Genomic DNA, 24725 nt, shown 5'->3' on the forward strand with positions numbered 1-24725 from the left:
ACCACTGAATGACATCACAGGAAGCTTCAGCAGCAGTGGTCAAACCAAACCAGTCTCCAGTGTTCCACCTGCACTTTTAGATCATGGTTTAAGGTCCTACAAGGCTGTCAAGAAGCCCCTGATCAATGAGAGACAGAGGTTAGCTTGGCGTCGTTGGACCAAGCACACAAGAACTGGACAGCCAGGAATTTGAAGAAGATTGTGTGATCAGATGAGTCCAGTTTCCAGCTCTATCTTCCTCTATCTTCCTCCTGCTAATGTGAAGTGAAGCATTGTCTCCAGCATGTACAGTACCTACTGTCAAGCATGGTGGAGGCAGTATCATGGTTTGGGGATGCATGAGTGCTGCTGGTGTTGGCCATCTCACTGTGTGTGACGGTACACTGAACTTATGCCATTCTCCAAACCCACATGCTCCCTTCGGCACGTGCACTGTTCCATCGACGTCAAAACAAGATGTTCCAACAAGATAATGCTCCTTGAACACATCCAGGACTGTAGAACTTGGCTGCAGGAGCTCAGTATCCAGGTCTTAGAGTGGCCAGATCAATCCCCAAACATGAGCCCCATTGAAAATCTGTGGCGGATTATCAGAAGGTCTGTTTCAAAGCATAAACCAAAGAATTTAGAAGAATTAAAAGGAGTAATTCAAGAAGAATGGGACAAGATTACCCCTCAACAGTGTGAAAGGCTCGTGGGGAACATGTCAGCCAGGATTAGAGCTCTACGGCTGCTAATGGCAGGAATAATAAATATTAATTTGATGATGTAATGGTTTATTATTCTTTTGTTCAATTTTGAAAACATTCTCTGTTATTTGTGACTTTGGTACCAACAATGTTTAGAACTGACATGTTGAAACTGCCAAGAATTTAGTTTCTCTAGTTTTTCTTGTGAACAAAAAAAAAAATATATATATATAATTTGTATTGTTTGTCTGTAATGCAGCCACATCTTTTAAAACACAAAAAAGATTTTTCCACAAATACTTCATGATATTTGAGAGTGTGTGCAATTTCAAGGTTTTCCGAAAACCTTTTTCCACTTAAGAAACCCTCACTGCAGGGATCACATATCTCATCTGACCTAGGAACACCTCAGGATCCTCCCAAGGTGTTCCAGGGTCAAACAGCACATTGAAATAGTTCAATGCAGACTGTTAGTTGAATTTAAATGGGTGTACCAAAAAGTAGTAAGTCAATTTTATAAATGAAACTCGTGAATAATGTGCAGGAGAGCAAAGAGCCTCATCTCTGAAACAAGTCCAATAACACAACAGGTAGAGCGACCCTGAACGCACCATTGCAGGTGAAGTACAAAGCAGTGAGTTATTCAAAACATACTTTAATGTCACCAACATACAGAAACGCAGAGTTCAGCACAGACCACAGAACCTGAACACATTCTACACAGACTGCTGCTTTCAGGTGTAGTCAGAAATATCACAAGTGTACAAAAACAGGCTGCAGGAGTTCCGCACAGTTTGTAGAAGAGTCGACAACAGCAACAAGTATCTTTGTTACAGCACCTGAAGGTAACATGAATTTGTCAGCAGGGATTTAAGAGTTAACAGGAGCCGTTGAAGGTAGCAGAAAGACAGAAAACACTGGAAACACCGACAGCCATGTTTGGTCCTTAAAGCAGCACTCAGACCTTTAGAGTGATCATCAACAATCAGGCTACAGCTCAGAGCCCAGGAGGATTCTGGGATGCATGTTGCTTTGGAGAAAAGCATCTGCTGAATGAAACTGCAAAAAGGTTCACACTAAGAACATGAATCACCTGCTGTCAGCTGTAAAACTTACATCTCCACACCAAATGACTGAACTAAATGTAAACAAGTTAAGAGTTTTTGGTCCACTTTGTTCTGGTCTGGACTGGTTTGATCCAGTCTGGTACAGCTCATTTTAGTCTAGTCTGTTTTTGTCCGGTTCAGTCTGGTTCAGTGTAGCCTGATCCTGTTTGGTTTGGTCTCATCTGGTTTGGTCCAGTTTGGTTTATTCTGGTCTAGTTTGATCTGATTTAGTGTAAAGTGGTCTGGTCTGGTCTGGTCTGGTCCAGTTTGGCCTGGTTCAGGATGTGTTTCTGTGGATTTGGGAGTCTCTCAGTGAGTCTCAGTCCAGGAGGTGACCCATTGTTTCTGTGACCTCCGGTTTCGTCCCTGGTTCTGGATCAGGAACCCGTCGGCGTCCGTGTACTGCTGCTGCTGGTCGTCTTTACCCATAATCCTCCCCTGGTGGAGCGCAGTCGCTGGCCACACCCCCTGACGCACAAAAAAACCACACTGCAGAGAAAACACAGGGTCAGAAACCTCAAAAGTCCACACAGCAACATGCAGAAGAGTGGACAGGAGGACAGATGAGACATGAACAGGTGAGAGATGAACAGGTAAGAAATGAACAGGTGAGAAATGAACAGGGGAGAAGTGAACAGGTGAGTAAGTAAACATGCAGCAGGTTACATGGTTTTTCTTATTCACTGTCATCAGTTTCTCAGCATTTTACTCTGTGAAATTTGATCAGCTGAATTAATTCTGACTGATTAGAAAAGCAGCTGGTAAAAGACATTTAAAAGTCTCTGCAGGCAGAGACAGTCAGCAAGGCTCTGACTAGTCAGAAACCAGTCGCTAACCAGACTTTTAGTAGTCATTAACCTGTCAGTAACCAATAACAAGCCTCTAACCAGGCCAGAACCAGGCAATAAACAGCAACACCAGTCAGTAAATAAAAACCAGTCACTGACCATTTATAATTGAGGAACTAACCAATGACCAGACACTAAATTAGGCTGGAACCAGTCACAAACTAGTAACCTAACCAATTATTAACCAGTCAGCAAGTAGTCAACAAACAGCTAGTACTGAATCAGTAACCAGGTTTTAGACAAGTCGGAACCAGTTATAAACCAGGATGTAACCAGTCAGTAACATGTCAGTAACCAGTAATCAGTCACTACTTAGTCAGTAACCAGTTGGTAAACAGTCAGTAAACAGCTGGTCCTCATGGTGTGTGTCCACAGGATCCGTCAGTTTCACGCTTCCCATTCATTGTTTTATGTGAAACGCCCCACAGCAGCTCACGTAGATAAAGTAGACCTGACTTACACTTTATATAAATGAGCGGAGGGCCGATGCATCATGATACTTTCGTAAAACATCCAAACTAGCCGTTCTTGAACTAAAACAAGGACAGATTCGGCAACTGCGTCGCTTATTTTCCACCTTGAACTGTTTTCGTAGCAAAAGAGAAAGCTTTCAACCAAGCCATTATGTTGGCTCGACGCTTCTCCTGGACTGAAAGTAAAGCACCTGTCATGTGACCACCTAGTGGCCCGCAAGTGAACGCACACCAAGCAGGCAATGTTCAAGAGCGGCACGTTGCCTCACATGGAAAAACGCTCCTGTGGACACGTACCATTACAGAGGCGCTCTCTGGCAGCAGCATGCCCAGCCTCAGAGCTCCTCGGTCAGCCTGTCGCTCTCTGACGGCTGGCTCTTCATGTGGGCCTTCTGGGTCTTGGCCTGGTACAACTGCCTGGTGCTGGCTCTCCTGAAGAACCCGCACTGGGCAGCAGGGGGCAACATGACAGGACTTTACCAACCCGCAGATTCGCTCACAGAACTCAAATGATGTCATGGCGATGAGAACTAAAAATAAACATGCTGCTGTGGATGTTGGTCCAGAACGGAACCTAAAACTAGACCCAGATATCAGTTCACCTTCCAGAGCACCAGACAGATCAGAGCCAGCAGCAGAACCCCGGCCAGAACCGACACCACAATGATCCACAGGGGGGCACTGGGGTCCACCTGCAAACCCGACTCCGGATAAATGTGGACCTGGATCTGCAAAGAAGAAGATCCAGGATGTAAACCCCAGACAGAGAGAAGGTGTAGTGATCTGTGCTGCCTGCAGGGGGCAGCAACTGTTACCTCTGAGCTGTGAGGCTCCATGTTGATGGTCGGTTTGTTGGTCCGCAGCTTCAGAGTCGCCCCAAATCGAACCAGCACACTCCTCGCATCGCTGTAGTCCTGAAACAAGAGGCTGAGGCTTTAAGTCTGTGGCCACTAGAGGGCGGAAAAACACAAACTAATGAATGACAGAGTCTCTGCAGGTTCAGAAACTGAGTTCAGCAGGTCCACAGTTTTATTTCCATCAGGTAGAACTTGATGATTCATTTGGAGGGTTTGTGCCTCCTGAAGCGCATTTTCAAGAAGTTTGATCTTGCTTCAGAGTCCCATAGAATTAGCATAGCATTAGCATGGATATCTCAGTCTTTGGCTTTTGTCTTCTGTTTACCAACGTGGGCAAAGTGAAGCATGATGTCAGAGTTGGTAGGTCTGCAGGATACCACCACAACGACCGAATATTTGGATATTCAATTCCAGCCCTATAATTTACAAGGATTCCGTAGCATTTTTCAATTCCTACAAACAAATCATCCTTTTGCGGTGTTGATGATTCCGTTTATCTTTAACTAACTCGACTGTGGTCCCCACGGTTTAATTTGATCTGTTTTACAGCTTGTATTAGATTACAGTCCTTACAAAACTTCTAGTCTTCTAGTCTAGTCACTAAATCGGGAGTTAACAGAGGCTAAACGGCTGACAGCTGATTAAAATGTGAAGTCCGTACCTCGATCATGGTGGAGTTCCACAGTCTGGCTTGAACCATCAGAGTCGCAGAGTTGTTCATGTTGATCAGAGGACAAACAAACCTGACACAGGTCGCACCATGGACACAGTCCTGCAACATATTATATTATATTATATTATATTATATTATATTATATTATATTATATTATATTATATTATATTATATTCAGTGGTGGGATGCAAATTTAAAAAGTTAATCTAATTAATTAGAGGTTTTGTAATTAATTCATTGCAATTAATCACATTTTTGTCAAATAGTAATATTTGACACAAGCAAAGTTTTTCACTTCAAATAAATTTTGACGACTGAATTGATAAATAGACATACGTGAACTTAAACAATAAAAATGTTTATGTTTCATTTATATTTATCTGCATTTTTCAACCGTCTGCTACTTTCACAGATTACTGGAAACACAAGTGCAATTATATTCAAGACTTGTAAAGTGGTCTATTGTGGGATGGCTACACCGTTTGCCGGTACCAGGACTGTCGTAGGTAACGTTAGCTCTGGTGCTTGCAGCAACATGTTTTACACTGAGTTGATACCGTTGGCTTGAAGTGCTGCAGCGATAAGAAAACTCTTTGTTGCACAATTTGCCCACAAACAGGCTTTTATCCAAGCTGCCATCGGGAAGATTTATAAAAGAAAACTTTCCGCCCAACCAGTTCAATACAGTCTGGTCTTCCTTCACTGTTCACCAAACTTTCTTATGTGCTGATTCACTCAGTGCGTTCTGTGCATCTTCTTCATGGTTAGCAAACAGACTTTAAGGTCATTACAGCCACCTACTGGGCTGGAGTGTGCATCAGTGTTACTGGTGTGTCTGAAATTACGGGAACTGAGAAAGGTGCGATTAAATGCGTTTCTTAAATGCTTTTTTCTGTAATTAATTAATCAATCATAATTAACGCAATTGAGTGGCCCAATTAATTAAATTAAATTATATTATATTACATTATATTATATTAGATTTATTAAACTACACCAAGACAACCTAAAGCCTGAACCAGCCCGACTTGGTCCCAACACTGAAACTGCAACACAAAAAATCTAACTTACTGATTTACTGATGTTAACATTACAATATTGTGTGTCGTTTAAACTCAAGTTTCTATGTTAGTTGACTTAAAGCTACATTCAAGTTGAGGTAAGTTTGTGTTCAGAGTTTACTCTGCTGATACGGTTGATGTAATGTACTATTATAGTTGTATTTAGTCCTTCAGTTTAGCAAGCTGGTGTATGAGAGTCATTTAACACATCTGCTCAGCCAGACAGGGCTTTTTAAAATTATCTATGATCTGAGGAGAAATCTGATCGGGTTCCATTTGGTTTCAGGACTTAAATTTTGTGTGTTTGAATTCAAAACTGGAGTTCATAATAAAAATAAACCTTAATTATCAATAATGTTGTTGCTGATCTCACAAAGATTGATGCAAACTGTTGAGTATTTTTAAAATTAGACCTAAACATTGATACTTTTCTCTCCTACTTAGAATATCCTGACATAGAGTAAAAGCATGTTTTCAGATGTTCCACATGCTGCTGAGTTTTACCAGATTGTAGAGCTTCTTGTTCTGTGCCTGCAGGTGGAAGACAGGTAGACCTTCCACCCTCTGCTCCTCCTCCTTCACCTCCTCCAGACTCCTCTTCATCTTCTTCTTCTCCTCGGACAGCTGAGCACAGTGACGACAACAAACTCATTCAGAAAGATTCGCATTCACCTGTACTTTATTTTGAAAGGCCCCAGTGCAGGAGTTTTATTTTGAAATTAGCATATGATGATGTTGCCACGGTTACCACGAGGTTGAGGGGGTTGATTATGTCGCCGGGTGGATTGCATCGAGACTCCGACGTGCCGTTTAATCGGATCTCTGTCAGGTACAGCAGCCACTTCCCATTGGTCGCTTCCCTCGGCCAATCAAACTCCACCTCCAGGTTGCCCAGGTGACCCAGCGGCTTCCCGTGGACGGTCACCTGCCAGAGAACACCTGGTTACTCACACCTGGTCACTCACCTGCTGGGTTCAGTGCTGTTTTACAGTCCAGACCTGGAAGGTGAAGAGCAGCAGACTGCCGATGTCCCTCGTAGTCCTCATGGCCGACTCACCGATCACATGACCGCTAAAGGAGGCGGGGCCTGGTGGACTGATCCTGTCAGGACGCGACCGATCAGGTCACCAATCGAGGGTCACATGTCTTTGCTTGTTTGTTTGTTGTACATTTGAACTAATGAACTGCTTTAACAAATTCTGAAAGTTGTTGAATACTAAAATTCCGCAGCAAATAAAAAAAAAGAGTTTTCAATTCTCTACAGGTTCCTGGATTCCTTCCATTAAATACAGTGAAAATTTTGGGTTCTAGACTGTGTTCTGGAACAAGTGTTGGTGATTTTATATAATTTCTTAAGATATTACAGACAGATCTACTGGAAATTTCTGTCATTTTGGATAAATATTTTGTCATTTTGGACCCATTTTGAGTTATGTGGGACATTTTTAGACGTTTTTAGACAGATTTTCAGTCATTTTGGACAAATGTGTGAATCCACCTGGTTTAAACGGTAATTGTTTAAATTAAGTTTGAAGCAAAAGAAAGTGAAATGGAAGAATTGTGTCACTGAAAGAAACCTTAAAGAACCACATAATGAAGAATGATTCTTTAAATAAAGAGTATATTCAGTTGTTGACGGTGCCATTTAAGAATCCTTACTTTTCTGAGAGAGGCGGGCTCATTAACTGTTAACCTCCTGTTTCATTTTGTGTTGCTGCCATAACTCAATGAGGATATAATTCACATTTTGTCCACACGATGTCACTGCTGCACTTTAAACTACAGAGATGACTTTCAATTGTAATTCATTTTTTAATAAACAATGGTCACATGTTGAATCTTACATATATTTACCAACTTCTTTCAAACTGAAGACTTCTGGAGACTACAAAGCTTCACTTGCTGCTCAGGTTCAATCAAATTCTTCAAACTGTAAGTACAGATGAATAACGACCAAAAACAAACCAGAGGGTGACCAAAGAGCTTTCTAACTCTCTGAAATCAAACAGTTTCTGGTAATTTACTGCTCCTGTCTCATTTTTCTTCACCGTGGTTCAATTTTCTCTGTAATCTAAAGTCCTACACTGCAATGAAAACAGAAGAACCATGAACAAGGAGTGAGAACTCAGAAATGTCTTCCGGACTGTTCTTCAATCAACAATCCTGATGTTCAGCTCACAAACTGGAACACAACCTTAACAATAAAATAATCCACAAGTCAGTATTATTCAAGGTCTCAGATGGAGCACCGAGTCCAGTCCAGGCTCCAGTAGGTGAAGGTTATCTCTGATTAGGCTCTGGTTTTACTGGTTCAGGCAGTCAGTCTGCCAGTTAACAGGTTAGCACTCGAGCTAACCACATGAATCTACCTGTTTCCTGTGTGCTCATACTTACAGAGTGAATGACGTCTGCAGCGAATACTCCACCAACATGGAGACAGGGACCGGAGCCAGATCCGCCTGTTCACTGAGCCTGAACACACAGAGACACGGGTCAGTACCGGGCCCTCCAACACCACCACAACCAGCTATGAGGCGGATCTCCTACGTGGACAGCCGTAGCAGAGAACGGATCTCTCGTGTGTCCAGACTGATCTCAGATGGCTGGAACTTGAGCAACACCTGAACCTGAAGCAGAGACACAAAACCAGCCACCAGGATCAGTACTGCAGTACTACTGCATGGACGGCAGTACTGCATGTACTAAGGTAAAAGGTAGGTACCTTCAGTTTGCTTCTGAAAGGGTTCCCCAGCTCACAAATGAGAACCGAATTCTCAGCAGAACACTCCACCGCTGCCGGATCCCCACCCTGGAACACAAACACAGCACTGAAAGGAGGCACTTGGTCCAAGCTAGGTCCCGATCCTTCTGAGTACTTCCAGTTCTGTAAAGTCTTTCTGGTTGTTAGGAGTCAAAGTTAGATCCATGTCCTTTAACGTCCTTCAGATTCCAAGTCAGGTCCAGGTCTGTCAAAATCCTTTAGAGTCCTTCCAGTTCTGTAAGAGTCCAAATTGGCTCCAGATCCTTCTAGGTCCCTTTGGAGTCCACGTCAAGTCCAGCTTCTTCATAGTCGAAGTTAGGACCATGTTCTTCAGAGTCCTTCCAGTCCATTAGAGTGCAATTCAGTTATCAGGTACATCTATGAGTTTTACTTCAAATCAAGTCTAAAGTCAACCTCAAGTTCTTTTGGACTGGTCCAAAGCAAGAAGTTCCAAGACAAATGTTTCAGGAGTCTGCGTAGATTCTCAGTCATCAGGTCATGGTGACTTCTCTTTTCGGTTCAAGGTCTCATCTAAGGTGCTTCAGTTCTAACTGACTGATGGGGCGTTTCAGATGTAGTCATTCCAGCTCCAGGTAGTCTCACAGGTCCAAGACAGAGCTTCAGTCTGTGAGGACAATGTAAAGTATAAAGTCCTTTTGACGCAAGTCCAGGTAAAGTTCCACATCAAGTCCTTCGGGGTTGGTCCTAGTCATGTCTTTATAAGCTAGTCCTTCATGTCAATGAAGACACCCAGACTCCCTGCAGTCTGAATGGGACCTTCATAAGAAAGAAGAAAAATATCCAGTGATAGCCACTAATCTAAAGACGGCCATGTTGGTTTCTACCTTTGTCTCAAATCCAGAGTAGATCAGTGACGGCGGGATGTCCATGTTCAAATGGGTGTTGTGAGCGTCTTCTGCTGGTCGTCCAGGAGACGGCGTGTTGCTGATGTTCACCTCCAGAAACAAACGCTTGATGCTGCCGTTGAAGTTCAACACCTGAATGCCATCCTGCCTGAAAACACATGAAACAGGTGCAGCAACATGACAGCAGCAGAGTCAAGTCCGAGTCACAGATACTCTTTGTTTTATTTTTTTAGATTTTCAACATTTCAAGAAAACGTTTTAACGATCAATACAATCAATAATTGGTTGTTACCAGATCAGAGAAAGCAGCTGTTTGCATTGACTCACTTGGTGAAGGGGTTCTGGTCCTCATCGGTAAACTGGGCCGCCATCTTCAAATTACTCTCACAACGGTTGTCAGAACCACAAGCCTTCTGGATGTGGATCTGATGGAAGAGGAGAGACAGTGTCAGAGAGACCTGGAAGGTTCTGACAGGTTCTGATGGTTCTGACCAGTTGTCAACATGAAAGAAGCTTGTGGCCTCATTTCTCAACTTGTTTCCAACCATGCCTCTGATGGGTTCTTCCAGTACTGACTAAATTCAGATTGGGTTGGGTTCCGTTTAGGTCTGACCATGGACATATTATTTGTCAGGGCTCTAATTGGTTCTGAGATGGGTGGTTTTTTTAATTGGGCCAGATTCTGATCCTTCGAATCACTGGGTTCTGCTGCATTTTTACCTGAGTGCTGAGTGGTTTTAAAAGGGTTCTAATTGGTTCTGAATATCTTCAGGTTATGAATTGAGTTCTGGGGGTTCTAATGGGTTCTTATCTGTATTCTTAGCGTTTTGACTTAACGTCTTTGTTGTGTACTGGGTTTTGATGGTTCTGACCAGTCTTCTGCTTGACTCTAATTTTGTAGGTTCTGATAAATTCCATTCTGAAGGTTCTGAACTGTGTGCTGGGGGTTCTGACCTCTTTTCTCGTGGGTCGGGGAGTCTGGCTCAGCACAGGGAAGCGCCTCAGGTCCTGCACTGCAGTTCTTTTCCTTGGAAATTTTTCATACAGAGATGCGTTCAAGGAGAACACTAGAGGTTCCACTTTGTTTTTGATCGAACTCTGCAGAACAACAACACACAGAACAGAACTACAACAACGGATCAGAACATGAGAGACATTTCAGAGGACAAACAGGAACATGAAGCTCTGAAGTAAAAGAAGAACAAACTTCACTTCAAGCAGCAAAAAACACAGCCACATGTTCAAGATGGATTCTCTTTGACCATTCTCAAAAATAACATTTAAAAACCAGAAACTGTAAAAACATCACATTTTCATGCTTCTGACAGCCCTTTAATGTATCCTCCGTGGTGTGTCGTTTCATCTGGAAAATTGATCAAATCTGAACTTAAAATGGTTTGAATTAAAATAACTTCAAATTGAATCTACAAAATAAATCATTTGCAGCAGATGATGAAAAGAGAATGTGAGGAAAATCAAACCTACTGGGTCAATAAAATGAATGCAGCATGGCTCAAAAACATTAAACACAAGAGTAAGTTGTTGGAAGATACAATCAGTATGATGAAACATCTTTGTACAGCTGAAGAGCAGAGTAGAGAGAAAAAGTCTAGAGGGGAAACATGGAAAATTCAGTATCTACAGTATGTGGAGGCCGTCATAAAATGAGAAAAATGACAATGAAGCAAAACAACAAAAACAAGGCACAAAATGAGAAAACATGAATGCAAAATGAGGAAGAGGAGACATGGAATGATGATAAATGACAGAGAAATGGATCCAAAATGGCTGTAAAGAGAAGCAAAATGAGAAAAATGAGAAGTGGAAAGAAAGAACAAAGTCAAAATTCTGCCAATAAAACTCAAAACCAGACAAACAGGACAGAAAATGGTCCAAAACGAGAACAACTAAGTGCGCAATGAGAAAAAATAGAAGAAAAATGAGTCTAACGGAACAACAGAATCTACATAAAACTGTTCCAAAGAGACACAAAGGGCAAAAACAGCACAGAAAACAGTCAACAAGACAGAAACTGCTGAAGTTCAGAAGGTTAAAACCTGAGAATCTCTGCTGTGTTTTCACGATCATGTGTAAGTTTGAACTCTGCCAAAGAAGCTGGATGTGAATCTGTCAGCAGCTCACTGATTAACGACTTTCATCAGAACCAGTCGGTTTTATCTCAAACAGCAAAACCTCCTTTAATCAGACCGTCGGCTGGGATTAAAGGTGGAAACTGTGGAACTTCTGCATCAGTTTTGAGATCTCTGATGTTTCATTTCCTCTTATCAGCAGACTGTGGTGGTTTTCACTTAATTCATCTGTTGAAATGTTTTTCTACAGTTGATGTGCAGAGTCATGTGAAACAGTGGAAGCTGTATTTATTATCTACAGCACACAGAGAAAAAACCTCCAGAAAAGAAAAATGAGACAAAAAACAAGAGGAGGGAGACTGAAAATGACAAAGACAGACAATTTGTTAGGTCTTAACTATGCAAAGTGTTTTGAGATGATATATTGTGAATTGATGCTATGTAAATTGAACTGAACTGATACAAAATGAGAAAATATGATGTAAAATGAGAATGAGAAAAACTGGATAACACGAAGAAAAACTAGATAAAAAATGCAAAAAATGTGACAAACGAAAATAGAGATAGAAAACAAGACACAAGATAATATAAGATACAAAATGAGGAATACTAAGACACAAATGAGAAAATGAAGACAAAAAACAAAGCAAAACAAAAAAAAAGCGTGAAACAAATGAGATAAAGATAAAACATTTGCGGCCATTTCCTCTTATTAAGCTTCCAAACTCTGACTGAATTGATCTGGTTATCAGTTCATTCTCTCCTGATTCAGCAGCGCCACCATCAGGATAAAAATATCTCACCTGCAGTCCAACACTCAGCTTCTGGCACCGCCTCTTCGGCATCGACAGGTAACCAGAGAACACACTCTGTCCATTGTCACGGAAACGGAGGCGGGACTTCGAGCTGGTTACATCAGCAGTGACAGTAAAGTGGACGGCTGAGAGACAAACACATGAAAACATACTATGAAAACAAATGTATGAAAACACAAATGTATGAAAAAACACAAATGTAAGAAAACACAAATGTATGAAAATACAACATATGAACAAACACATGGGAACTACAAAGTAAGAAAACACAACACATGAATAAAACGAACGTATGAAAACACAAATGCATGAAAACACAAATGGAAGGAAACAAACATTTTGGACACATTTTGACTGGGCGTACGAAAACACAAACACATGAGAACAAACATCCGAAAACACAAACACATGAGAACAAACATAAGAAAATACAAACATAAGAAAATAATTATATTGGATATATTTTGATTCTGGATGTACGAAAACACAAACACATGAGAACTAAAACGTAAGAAAACACAAACATACGAAAACACAAACATGAGGACTCAAATGTAAGAAAACACAAATGTATGAAAACACAATCGTGAGAAAACACAAACATACGAAAATACAAACATAGGAAAACACAAACATTTTTGACACATTTTGACAAATCTGTGGATCCACATGGATGTACTTTGATAACAGAACTTGATATTTCTTCAAGTAGTGTGTGTCAGCAAAAAATGTGTGAAATGGTAGAAATTTGAATGGAACCATTTGTGGATTCCCCCTATTTGCTCCAGCTGAACTCAGTGCATCAGTATTCAGCCTCAGTCTGGTCTCCATGCAGCCTGATGTTAAAATCAGCAGATATCTGAATGGAGTCTGGTTGGTTCCAGCGTAGTGGACAGTTTACAGACACATCAGGATCCACGGAGACACAGTCAGTATGACCTTGTTTCTGATTGGTCAAATTAGCAAGACAGAAGCAGAACGCACCACACACACACACACACACACACACACACACACACACACACACACACACATACACACACAGACAAACACACACACACACACAGACACACACACACACACACACACAGCGTGGGCGTCTCAGATGTAATAATATCAGTTTCTCTAATGTGATTTATCATTCAGAGAAACACACAGGACACACAAGGACACTGCATGATGTCATCATCAGTGTGTGTGTGTGTGTGTGTGTGTGTGTGTGTGTGTACGTGTCCAGGCGTAGTGTCATAGCAACCGTGTGACCTCATCTGTGATTGGTAAAATTAACAGACAGGACAGGAGAAGAAGCAGCTCTCTGAAGAGTGTGTGTGTGTGTGTGTGTGTGTGTCACTTTGTTGATTAACAGCTGGTGTTAATTGACAGCTATGTCCTGTCAATCAGTCACACACACACAGACACACACACACAGGAAGCCGGTGGCTGTAATTAAACATCCTGACTGTAAACACGCTGATTAGCAGCTGCAGTCTGAGTTCATGTTAGACAAGAACGTTTCTGTCTACGCTGGAAACTGGATGAGCTGAAGTTAAGGTGAGTCAGTATTTTGGTTTATCTTCTGACATGGTGCATCTAGAAATGTCATCAACACCTTTTGCACTCATGCAGCTCCACATCATCACACTCTCACCTCCGTGCTTCACTGTCAGGACTTTGCATTCACTGTGGTACTCCTGGTCAGGTTCACAGCAAACATGATGGACTCCATCTGAGCCCAACTAATTTATCTTCATCTGACCAAAGAATGTTCTCCAACATTCATCAGGCTTCTTTTCATGTTCTTCAGCAAACTTTCATCTGGAAGTTTAGTTCTGAGCAGCAACATTTTGTTGTTTTCCTCTGTCCATAGAGGTTGATGTTCAGAAGGTTCCTTCACACAAACTCTGATTTCCACTGATAACCCCTGAGCCAAGTCTGAAGAAGCTGCTGTCTGTTTTTCATAGCTAGATCCTGAAAGTAGTTCACTGTCCGTGGAGTCATTTTCAGAGTTCTGATCAGTGGTATTATGGCTCCTCCTGATTACTGCTGACTCTGTGCTTCACTGGTTTTTAGTTGCTCACTGATCCTCCTGGATCCTTTTCCACCTTTGTCAAGTCTTGGTCAGATTTTTCACTTCCTCTGTTCAATTCTTTTCCATGTGGAGCCACAATGCAGACATAGACACAGTCCATAGGTACAAAATTGAGAAGGTTCACAGCTCATTTTAGAACCATGTTCATCAGATTGATTGGGAGTCACAGTTGCACTCAGTTTAGTTTCAACTCTGGAGCCTGAACTTTAAATATGGTCTTTATAAATGATTATTTTCCAATTGCTTGTCAGAAGAAACACTCTGCTGTTCGAATTAATAAGAAGTATTCCAGGTATTGATATAATGATACAGTTTAGAATCATTTGACGTTTAAGTGACATTTCACAGGACCGCTGCTGTAAACTGCACAAAGAAAACAGAACCTAAACCTGTCAGTGCAACATTTACAGTTCACTAAAATCAGAAACATAGGATAAAAAAACCAAAAAATATTTACTTACTGATGTTGTCTCTGTCGCTATTTTCTCCTCTACTGAACAAATATGAGAAACACACCTCCACCTGAACACTGAGAGAAATAATCTATGAGCATGTTAGCATGTTAAACACACCTCAACATCGAGGGTCAGTCTGTTAACATGAAAAACTGATAGCATGTAGGTCAGGTTGCTGTCAGGTCTTTAGCTGTTCGGTCATTAGTCTGTTAGCATGGTTAGCAAGGTTTAGCCTTGTGTCTTACCAATAGTCGCAGCTGTTCGGGTCTACAATTTCCGGTTCAACTCTGAGAGTTTTATTCAGCTGGACAACTGGACGAGATCTGAGGAATCAATCAATCAATCAATCAATGAGAAGCATAACACCAGAAAAACTCTGGAAAGCACAAGTATTTCAGACTCTACCTTAATACTGTTGCAGTACAATAAGTGCTACCTGAGCAGAGCGACAGTGTCATCCAGAGATCCAACTAGCAGGTCTGGATATTTGTTCCCATCGACATCCACACCTGCAGACAAGGAGTACCCGAATGTCCTGAACCTAGGAGACACACTGCTGCCATGGATTACCTGGACAGAAACAGGGGGCGGAGTCACAGGTGCATCTGTCACACCCTGTTGGAACCAGCTTCAGTTTAAACCTTCACTGTAGGGACCTTTGCACACTGTTGACACATTTCTACGCTGTGAGGACTTTTCTACACTGCACGGACATTTCTACATCGTGGGGACATTTCTACACTCTGGGGACATTTCTACACTGTAAGGACATTCCTACACTGTAAGGACATTCCTACAGAGAGTCAGTGAGACCTGGCTTGGCTGTGGAGATATGCCATCACTGCTCCCAGTCCAGATCATCACACTTCCAGATTCGTGGAAAGGAGCTCCGACTGCAAAGTCTGGAAAATAACATGTCACTTGATTATTAGTTATTAAATATTGTTGATTAAAACTGATCATTGCAATGTCTCATCCTCACCCTGGAAGCCATCCTGGTTCAGGTCTCCAGCGGCAGTAATAGCCATACCAAAGGCTGACCCGGCCGGCCCCCTCAGCACCATGCTAGGCTCAGAATCAAACATCCCTCCTCTATTCATGTATACATAAACGGCCCCACCCTTCTCCTCATGACGTTGGAAAAAGAAAGGAGCGCCCACCAGCAGGTCGTTCCACCTGCAGGACACAATCTGAGGCTGAATCTGAAACTGAATATGTACCTGAATATTCGCCATAATTTTTTTCCGGTTTCTCTTTAAATTAACTTTAAAGCTCCTTTTTAGAGTTTGTGACTTCTCAGTAATATTTGTAGACCATTTCTGAGCCGTGAGGCTAATGAAATACATCAAATGCTCTAGGCAAAGTTAACCAGTTCACTTATTAATCTAGTCAGTTACAGAATTAATAACCTCCTTAAATGATAAAAAGTCAACAGTTAGTTTGACTTCAGGATTGTCCAGTTAGTCAGGTAGTCATAATCAGTCACCCAGTGAGTTAATGAGTGAGTGAATGTAATGGGAACATGATGAGATCAGAGTAAACATTCAGAAAACTGAGAGTCTTTAAAGGCTCAGTTCAGTCTGTTCACACAGAGACAGCCTGACGGTTGGTTTGTGTTAACTGAGAATTAATAACCAGAATTAATTCTATTAATATTTGACAGTAACAAAGCAGCTTAAGATCTCCTGGTTCTCTGTGTTGATGCTGTAAAGATGAGACAGCAGACTAACCAGTATCAGTCACGGGACCTGCACAGTCTTCTTACCCATCGTTGTTGAGGTCGGCGGTTGCCACGGCGTTACCAAAGTAGGAACCCGTCTGCTGGCCGCGGAGCATCTGCTCGATCACCAGTTTACCAGAACGTTTGACCGCCAGCAGGACTGAGCCACGAGCATCGTTTTTACTGTCCTTTGGAGCGCCTGTTTATCAACAATGGATGCACCAATCAATACATCAATCAATATGTCTGTCCACTGGTCACCGAGTGGATTGTTTATAGAAGGATGAAGGTGATGTAGTCACCTGTTACGATGGTTTCATCATCCTTAGAGAGAACACGATGAGCCTGAGTGACTGAATATCCTGAAAACACAGTTCAGATTTTACCCTCCGTCTGGTACACATCTGCTGTCTGACTGATCACTGATACTGAGAAAACACATTACTGATGATGATCTGCTTACTGGGTCTGAAAATACATGTTTCATGTGCATGAGTTAAGGTCTGAGTGTGATTTAAAGGGACAGTGAACCTATATAAATGTTCCTGCGATCTAGGTCGGGGAAGGCGCTTCTCTGGATGTCAAACTCAACATCAGGGTTCGTCCAGGTGACGTGGACGTTTCCTATACATGCACACACAAACAGACACACGAACACAACTTAAAATTCCTTTTCTGAATTTGAATCAACAAGAGAAAACCGTTATGGTGGAATAGAACAAAGTAGAACAGAGAAGAAACACAACACAGTGTAGATAACAGAACACAGTGGAATGTCACCTTGCCATACGTAGCTTCCAGGTGAGCCGACGATGACCTCCGTCTGTGTGATGGAGGCTGAAATCCCCATGTTACACATGACCTCACCTGTGACATCACCCAGGTGACTGAACACATAGAGCAGGTGAGGAGACGAGACAACACTCAGGTCATCAGGTTTCAGTGATGTGTCAGGTGACCTACCTGCAGACCTGGTCCGGGTTCTGCCAGTGGAAATCATTCTCATCATACTGCAGGTCGTTTCCACGGAGATAACATCGGCCAATCATGTGTCTGAGTTTAAATGCTCCATAGAGTTTAACAAACCGATGACCACATGCCTGGAGAGATGGAGAACTGGGTTAGTTAGTAAGTCTGTCAACTAGCTACAGTTAATTAGTTGGTTTAGTAGTTATTCTGTTAGTCAGTTAGTTAACTAGTTTCAGTTAGCTATTAGTTAATCTGTTATTTAACTAGTTTTAGATAATTAGTCTTAATCTTTAGTCAGTTAAATTAATCTTTTAGTCAGTTAGCTATTTAGAGGTAACTATTAATTCATCTGTTGGTCAGTTTATTTACTAGCAACACTTAACTTCTTAGTTTGGTCGTGAATCTGCTAGTCACTTAGTTAACTTGAAACATTTCACTAGCTAGTTGATCTGTCAATTTTTTAACTTGCTACAGTTAAATAGTTGGTTATTCTGTTAGAAGTACTAAATAATTATAGATAGTTAAATATTTAGTAGTAGTAGTTAGTAAACCACCTATTGTTAAATAGTTATCTGTTATTTGATGACCAAAAGCTTACCAGTTAGAGGTAACTACCTCAGTGACTAATCAGTCCATCTGTTAGTCAGTTAACTCTCAACAGTTAGTAAGTTAATCTGTTAGTGAACTAGATCCAGTTATCTAGTTAATCTGTTAGTCAGTTAACTAGTTACAGTCAAATATTAATTAATTAATTAGTTGGCCTGTTATTTAATTAGTCACAGCTAACTAGTTTGCTAATCTCAGTTAAAAAGTTAGTCAATCTGTTTAATAGTTAGTCCTAGTTAGTTAGTCCTTGTATGTGCCTGTAGCTACCTAGTTAGTTCTGTTTGACAGTTACCTACCTACAGTTGCCTAGTTAGTTAGTTAACCTGTAATTAGTAAACTGTTTGGTTAATGTGTTAGTTAGCTAGCAACTAGCTAAAGTTGCCTTGTTGGTTAGTCAGCCTGTTAGTTAACTAGCTACACTTAACTTTAGTTAGTGAACCTGTTAGTCAGTTAAGTAGCCACAGTGACCTTGTTACCCAGTCAATTCACTGAGAAATTTAACTAACTACAATTAACTAGTTAGTCAGACAGGTTGATTTATGTTCAGATAGCTTCCATCACAGTTTACTGAGAACTGGCCTGTTAACAAACTACTGGCACTGAACTACATTCATACTTAAAAAGAAACAACTGAATCAGCCAATGAGAACACTGACTCACCAAGACCCGCCCCCAGGTTGGCCCTGACTGGCTACTGAGACTCCCAACCACATGTCTTCAAACAGGTCGTCAGGCAGGATGAGGTCTGAAACAGCAGAAGTAGCAGCACAGGTGAGCAAGACAGAGAGAGACTTGTCCCACTGAAAAACTCCACCCACAGGCAGAGATTCCTCCCAGGTATATTGCCCTGGCTAATGGTGGCTCCACCCACTAAGAGAAACCATTTTTTATAACTAACTGACTTAACTTTGATTTACCGTGGAAATTATTTACAGTATTTACACTTTGTTGCCTTTCAATAAGTATTTTAACCGACTGACTTCCATATAGAGAGAGCATCTGTCTGTGTTGTCTGTGTTGTCTGTGTTGTGTGTGTGTGTGTGTGTGTGTGTGTGTGTGTGTGTGTGTGTGTGTGGTGTGTGTGTGTGTGTGTGTGTGTGTGTGTGTGTGTGTGTGTGTGTACAGCAGCTGCAGTGTTTTATGATTCCTTTTTTGTTTTTACTGTGTCATGTTAGAAATTAACTCGTCTGATTGGTTGCTGCCATGGTGACCACTTGTCATCCTATCAGAGTGTGTTGTTTTCAGAAGCAGATAAAGCAGAAACAGACAGTAGCTGTCACTGCTCAGTGAGGAATGGACGACCCATAATGCACCAGGGCGTCGATAACATCACAGGCAGCCAGTAGTTACACCATTAGCCACAGCTAATCAGTCCGCCAATCAGCTAAAAGTACAGGATTTCTCCTGTAGTGAATAACAAGCTGCTCTATGATTGGCTGATACAAACATTAGTCATTACACAGCAACCAATAAGAATGATTTATTTACATTAAATCATGAGATGTAAAGCTGTACTCTGGTGGTTTGGGTTCTCTTTGTGTTCGTCACCTTGATGCAATTTGTGTACAAACAACTCAGACAGTCACTAAATCTTTTGTCTGCACCTTGAACTTCAGTAGCACTTGTTCTAGAGGTGTGACTCACCTGGATCTATGAGCTTCATCCTGCTGCAGTCTGATTGGTTGCCTGTGATCGGGCAGCTGTACACTCCTCCTGTTTGCTTGGCTGGAACATTTGGCTCGGCCTTCTCCTTCGGAGCTCCAACCAGTAGCCTGTCAGGACAACACAGGTGAGACAGGTGAGAGGTTCCATTAGCTGGAGGCCCTTCAACGACACCTGGAATGTGCTGGAGGTCACTGAAGGTCCCACCATCAGTCTAATGCTTCTATATTTGACTTTTCTTTGTGTTACAGTCGTGGAATAATTAAGACGTCTGAGTCTGAAGAGCATCAAGAGCATACAACACGCACAGACAGATGCACGCACACACACACAGACTGTTGAGTGTTTTACTGTGGGGATTACTAATGTGGGGACGCACTCACTTTGTCCGGACTCGACGTCCTTTTGAGGACAAAACCAGCAGGTCCCCATAAATCAATAAATGTTGCTTGGCTGAAGGTCTGAAGAAAGAAGTGTGTGTGTGTGTGTGTGTGTGTGTGTGTGTGTGTGTGTGTGTGTGTGTGTGTGTGTGTGTGTGTGTGTGTGTGCGTGTTTTCTTTCCTGTTTGACCTCTCCATGATCTCTGATCTGATCTTAGATGTGTTACTGTGGTGATGATGGTGTCACATGACAGAGGTGTCATGTAGAGATTGTTGGGGCACCTGGAACTCAGTAAAGGCTTCCTGTAACCTTGAAACATGCTTGAGCTCTCCTTGAACATTCTCAATGACTGATACTTTGATTTCTCCTCTAACCTTCACATCCTGACTTCCAGAGTCATCCTGGAACATCTCAAGGACCTCAAGGAGACTCAAGACTCCTGGTGGACTCCTGGGAGCCCTTCAAGGTATGCAGAATGTTCTCAAGAGCTGTTAGAGATTATTCAATGATGAAAAAAGGTTTTGCTCAACAGCATCTGGAATCTTCTGAAGGAACTCTGTAATTCACCTTCAGTCCTGGAAACTAATTTTGGACATTCTCAAGGACCCCTATAGGTTACTCAATGACCTGCCTCCTTGGAGTCTCAAGGATCTATAAAAGCTGCTAAATCTAATTATTGATTTGTATGTTCCTGTTCGACCAATCAGAGAGGAGCAGACGTCTGATGGGCGGGACTTTGAGTCAATCAGAGGAGACATTGACCTCCTGACCTAAGAGCTCCCAGAAGGAAACCACATTACTGTTTCAGCCAATCCAATTAGAGAACACAGAGAGGCCGTTGTCATGGTGACGGCAGAGACAGACAGCTGGGCGACCTCTAAGTGACCTCAGTGAGGCCCCGCCCACTGAGCGGTTTGATTCTGCTGACAGACTTCAAAGCAATAAGAGATGAGTTTGGCTGGACTTAAGTCTGGTAAACAAATGTTTCCAGGTCGTGTCAGAGTAGTTCCTAACAAGTTTTAATTAATTCAGGGGCAAAACTCAAGTCAGCTTCAAGTAATTTTTTGAAAATTTGGACAATTTTTTAGCAATTTAGACAAAGTCTGAGTTTTTTTGGAAACAATTTAGTTATTTAGACATTCTGTTTTTCACTTTGTTCCTGTGTAGAAGCTCTTGTGTGGTGTTGTTCTATGGATGGTTCTCCTGCTGGAATATTCCTATTCATGGTGCATCTAGAAATGTCATCAACACCTTTTTGCACTCATGCAGCCCCATATGATCTTCATCTGACCAAAAATGTTCTCCAACATTCATCAGGCTTCTTGTCATGTTCTTCAGCAAACTTTCATCTGGAAGTTTAGTTCTAAGCAGCAGCCAGGTTTGTTCTTGTCCTCTGTCCATAGAGGTTGATGTTCTGAAGGTTCCTTCTCAGTGTCTGAGTTTCACACAAACTCTGATTCCCACTGATATCCCTTTGCCACGTCTGAAGCAGCTGCTGTCTGGTTTTCAAAGCTAGATTGTGAAAGTAGTTCACTGTTATTGGAGTCATTTTAGGAGTTGTGGTATTATGGCTCCTCCTGATCACTGCTGACTCTGTGCTTCACTGATTTTTAGTTGCTCACTGATCCTCCTGGATCATTTTCCCAGCTGAGATTTTCATTTCCTCTGTTCAGTTCTTTTCCAAGTGGAGCCATGATGCAGACATAGATAGACACGGCCCACAGGTCCAGAACTGAGAAAGTTCGCTGTTCTCAGCTCATTTTAGAACCATGTTCATCAGTTAGATTGAAAATCACAGATGGACTCACTTTGGTTCACTAAGTTTCTACTTTGGAGCCTGAATTTTAAATACTGTCTTTTCTGAAGGATTCAACTCAGAGGAAATTTCACAGGTTTGTTCTCACTGCTGCTGTTTGCAAGTCTACTTGGAAACCAGAGAAGAAGAAGCTGCAAGTACCATGCGACCTGTCAGCATCTGATTCACTCTGACGCCAACATGCATGATAAACGTTACTATCCAGCAGAGCAGGAATGTAACACTCATTCTGTCTTTTAATGATGTACAGCAACATCACTGAATTCCTGAAAGATCACTACATCTTGACTCAACAACCTTTTCCAAGGACCTCCTGAACCCGTCAAGGACCTGAGCAGCCCTTTAAAAGACTGTAAAAAACAGTTCTTCATCCTTTGTTTTGATATTTTCCTCAGACACATTATTAGCACTACAAAGGATCCACCTGACTCTGAATTCCTGGAGGGCAACAGGGTTTGAAGTGTTTCGGTGTGTTTGATCTGATTGAAGCAGCAGCTCCGTCAACCAGCAGAATGTCATGAAGATGGAGGAGAACATCGAACAGCTGCAGGAACAACAGAAGAACTTCTGTAGCATGATGGTGATTGGTTAAACTCAAAGAGGATGACATGTTGTCTTCTCCTTGTTCTCCTACAGCTTCTCATCTCTAACTTCACCATCAACAACATAATGTTCTCCAGATGTTCTAACAGAACAAACCTCAGTTGTTCTGTTTCCTGCATAGAACTGGACTCCAGTAATTATTGGTTCCTGTTCTGAGTTAATATTGAAGCTGTGGGCTCTACAGTGGAACAGAAAGACTGAGGGGGTGATGGAAACGTTCACCTGAGTTCAGTCCAAAGATGGCTGATATTATTATTATTGGTGTGTTTTCATAAAATCTGTGCATGTTTTACTATAGTTTCTGATATTTCGTTAATATTTTCTAAATGTGTTTTCATGTATTTCTCCAAATAGTTTCAGGTCTAGAGTCAGTTCTTTGATGTTCATCAGAAAACACACCGGTCCACAACGGTCTCTGTGCAGGTAGACGTGGTTTCAGTAGGAAACTAGTCTGAGATCAGATTAATCATTTACCTGGAGACACCTGAGGACACACACAGGAAACACACCGACAGACAGGTAACAGACAGACAGGTAACTGGTACTCACAGGTAACCGTCTGTCTTCAAGTCTTGGTGCAGAGCCACAGAGAGTCCGAACAGACTTCTATCCGTTCCCGTCTTCAGCAGTGGAAACTCCGTGTCGAGGTTAAATGCTACACACACACCAACATACACACTCAGCAACACACACACACCTGTCGCCATGGAGACACACACCTGAGGACGACACCAGAGCATCAGTGGAACGGTTAGAACAAAACTCCAGCGGCCTGACAAGACTAAACACAGGAAACCAGAGTGCTGGGTGTTTGTTCTGAGGTTACGTGACCTGATTGGCCGACATCTGCAGGTGTGACTGGACAGGTGTGAGTCCAATCTCAGCTGTATGATCACAAGAACTATTCAATGTATACCCGAGTGTTGGTGGAGAGGCAGCACTGATGGTCTCTATATGGATAGCACTGTGTTTTACTGAGTTTAAAATCTTAAAATCTCATTTGGGATTAAAGAAACTAATGAATGAAATAAAGTTCTTCTGTCCTTGTTTTATTATAATTTACCAACACAACAACATAAACAAGAAACACAATCAGATCTATGGAGTTTTATCAGCTTAATATTTTTATACAGAATACATAAAAAGATCAGATTTATGGATTTTCTGAGAAACGGCTCAGAAGAAGAGTCTGAAAATTAAATACAGAAACAGACTCAAATACAGATGGAAAAAGGTTTAAATAATGTAACTGATCACTGAGCATTCAATATAGATGGTGTGTTAGAAATGTCTGCAAGTCTGATTTAGTCCTACAACTGTGATTCTACTGCTGTTCATGTTGGTAAATAATGAAAAACACTATTTTACTCAGATTTTTACTGTATTTTCTGTTTCTCTACTGTCACTGCAGCAACTTGTTCGAACACCTAATAAAACACTCTATATTTTATATACCCGAGCATAAATATGGAAACTGCATCTGTTGTTGAATAAACATTAATCTGAGTTTTACATCAGTGAAGAAGCAGCTTCTTGTTCATGAAGGAAAAACTTGATTGTTCAGCTTCAGGTTTACAACATTTCTACTCTGACTACAGTGTCTCTTCACTATAACTTCAGCTCTAAACGCCAGTTTTAATAAATCAGGTCATTTACCAACATGAAACAGTGAAGTCTGAGAATCACAGAGATGACGTTAGAGCAGAAACAAAGACTCAGACCTGTTTGTCTTCAGACTGAAGCTCCTCCGCTGCTTAATATGTTTATGTTTATGAAGGTAAAGCACGTCCTCGTCCTCAGTCAGTCGTCAATGCCCTCAATGCAATAACCCTCAATGAAATAACGTCTCCCACAGACACACACACACGTCAGTCTATCTCTCTTTGTGGGGACTCACAAAAATACGGTGCATTCACAGGATGGTATAACAGGTCCACACAAGTCTCCAGTCTCGTTGTACACTGTATAATGACAATAAAGCCCACTGTAAGTCTGGTCCAAAGTCAGGTCCTCACATCCACACACACTTTTTAAAATTTAAGTTTGTCTGTAGGGACTGTCATTATCACATGCATTCTCAGGTTCATCCAACAAGTCTTTGCAGCTTTGTCCTAGACTAAAGGTCCTCACAGAGATAACAATAATAATAACACACACACACACACACACACAAGGTCATAAATG

The 24725-nt window shown here is 41.7% G+C and overlaps 2 protein-coding genes across 3 annotated transcripts; both read right to left on the reverse strand.

The window, feature by feature from the left end:
• Positions 1 to 1324: 1324 nt before the first annotated feature.
• On the reverse strand, positions 1325 to 17599 carry LOC110971416 (integrin alpha-3-like). 2 transcript variants are annotated; one of them, XM_051941464.1, is made up of 25 exons: positions 17468 to 17599; positions 17285 to 17391; positions 17036 to 17128; positions 16807 to 16866; positions 16550 to 16703; positions 15767 to 15960; positions 15598 to 15686; positions 15221 to 15354; positions 15030 to 15107; positions 14791 to 14858; positions 12229 to 12365; positions 10290 to 10433; positions 9663 to 9760; positions 9315 to 9483; positions 8431 to 8517; positions 8256 to 8335; positions 8103 to 8180; positions 6707 to 6809; positions 6457 to 6633; positions 6213 to 6332; positions 4635 to 4745; positions 3932 to 4030; positions 3719 to 3844; positions 3414 to 3562; positions 2137 to 2284 (listed from the first exon to the last, which is right to left on the reverse strand). In XM_051941464.1, exons 1-24 carry the CDS (start codon positions 17551 to 17553, stop codon positions 3452 to 3454), a joined length of 2703 nt encoding a protein of 900 aa, XP_051797424.1. In that variant the 5' UTR covers positions 17554 to 17599; the 3' UTR covers positions 2137 to 2284; positions 3414 to 3451. The 2 variants fall into 2 exon arrangements, with proteins under 2 accessions (XP_051797425.1, XP_051797424.1); XM_051941465.1 differs by lacking the exons at positions 3414 to 3562; positions 17468 to 17599 and having other exon boundaries at positions 1325 to 2284; positions 16807 to 17128; positions 17285 to 17316.
• Positions 17600 to 18735: 1136 nt separating this feature from the next.
• Positions 18736 to 24291, reverse strand: LOC127531673 (integrin alpha-3-like). Its single transcript, XM_051941489.1, has 4 exons — positions 24263 to 24291; positions 23091 to 23260; positions 19724 to 19851; positions 18736 to 18824 (listed from the first exon to the last, which is right to left on the reverse strand). The coding sequence occupies exons 2-4, from the start codon at positions 23246 to 23248 to the stop codon at positions 18736 to 18738; spliced, it is 375 nt and encodes a 124-aa protein (XP_051797449.1). The 5' UTR covers positions 23249 to 23260; positions 24263 to 24291.
• Between the last annotated feature and the right edge of the window lie 434 nt (positions 24292 to 24725).

Source organism: Acanthochromis polyacanthus, chromosome 21 (assembly GCF_021347895.1).
Source record: "Acanthochromis polyacanthus isolate Apoly-LR-REF ecotype Palm Island chromosome 21, KAUST_Apoly_ChrSc, whole genome shotgun sequence".
Classification (NCBI taxonomy): Eukaryota; Metazoa; Chordata; class Actinopteri; family Pomacentridae; genus Acanthochromis; species Acanthochromis polyacanthus.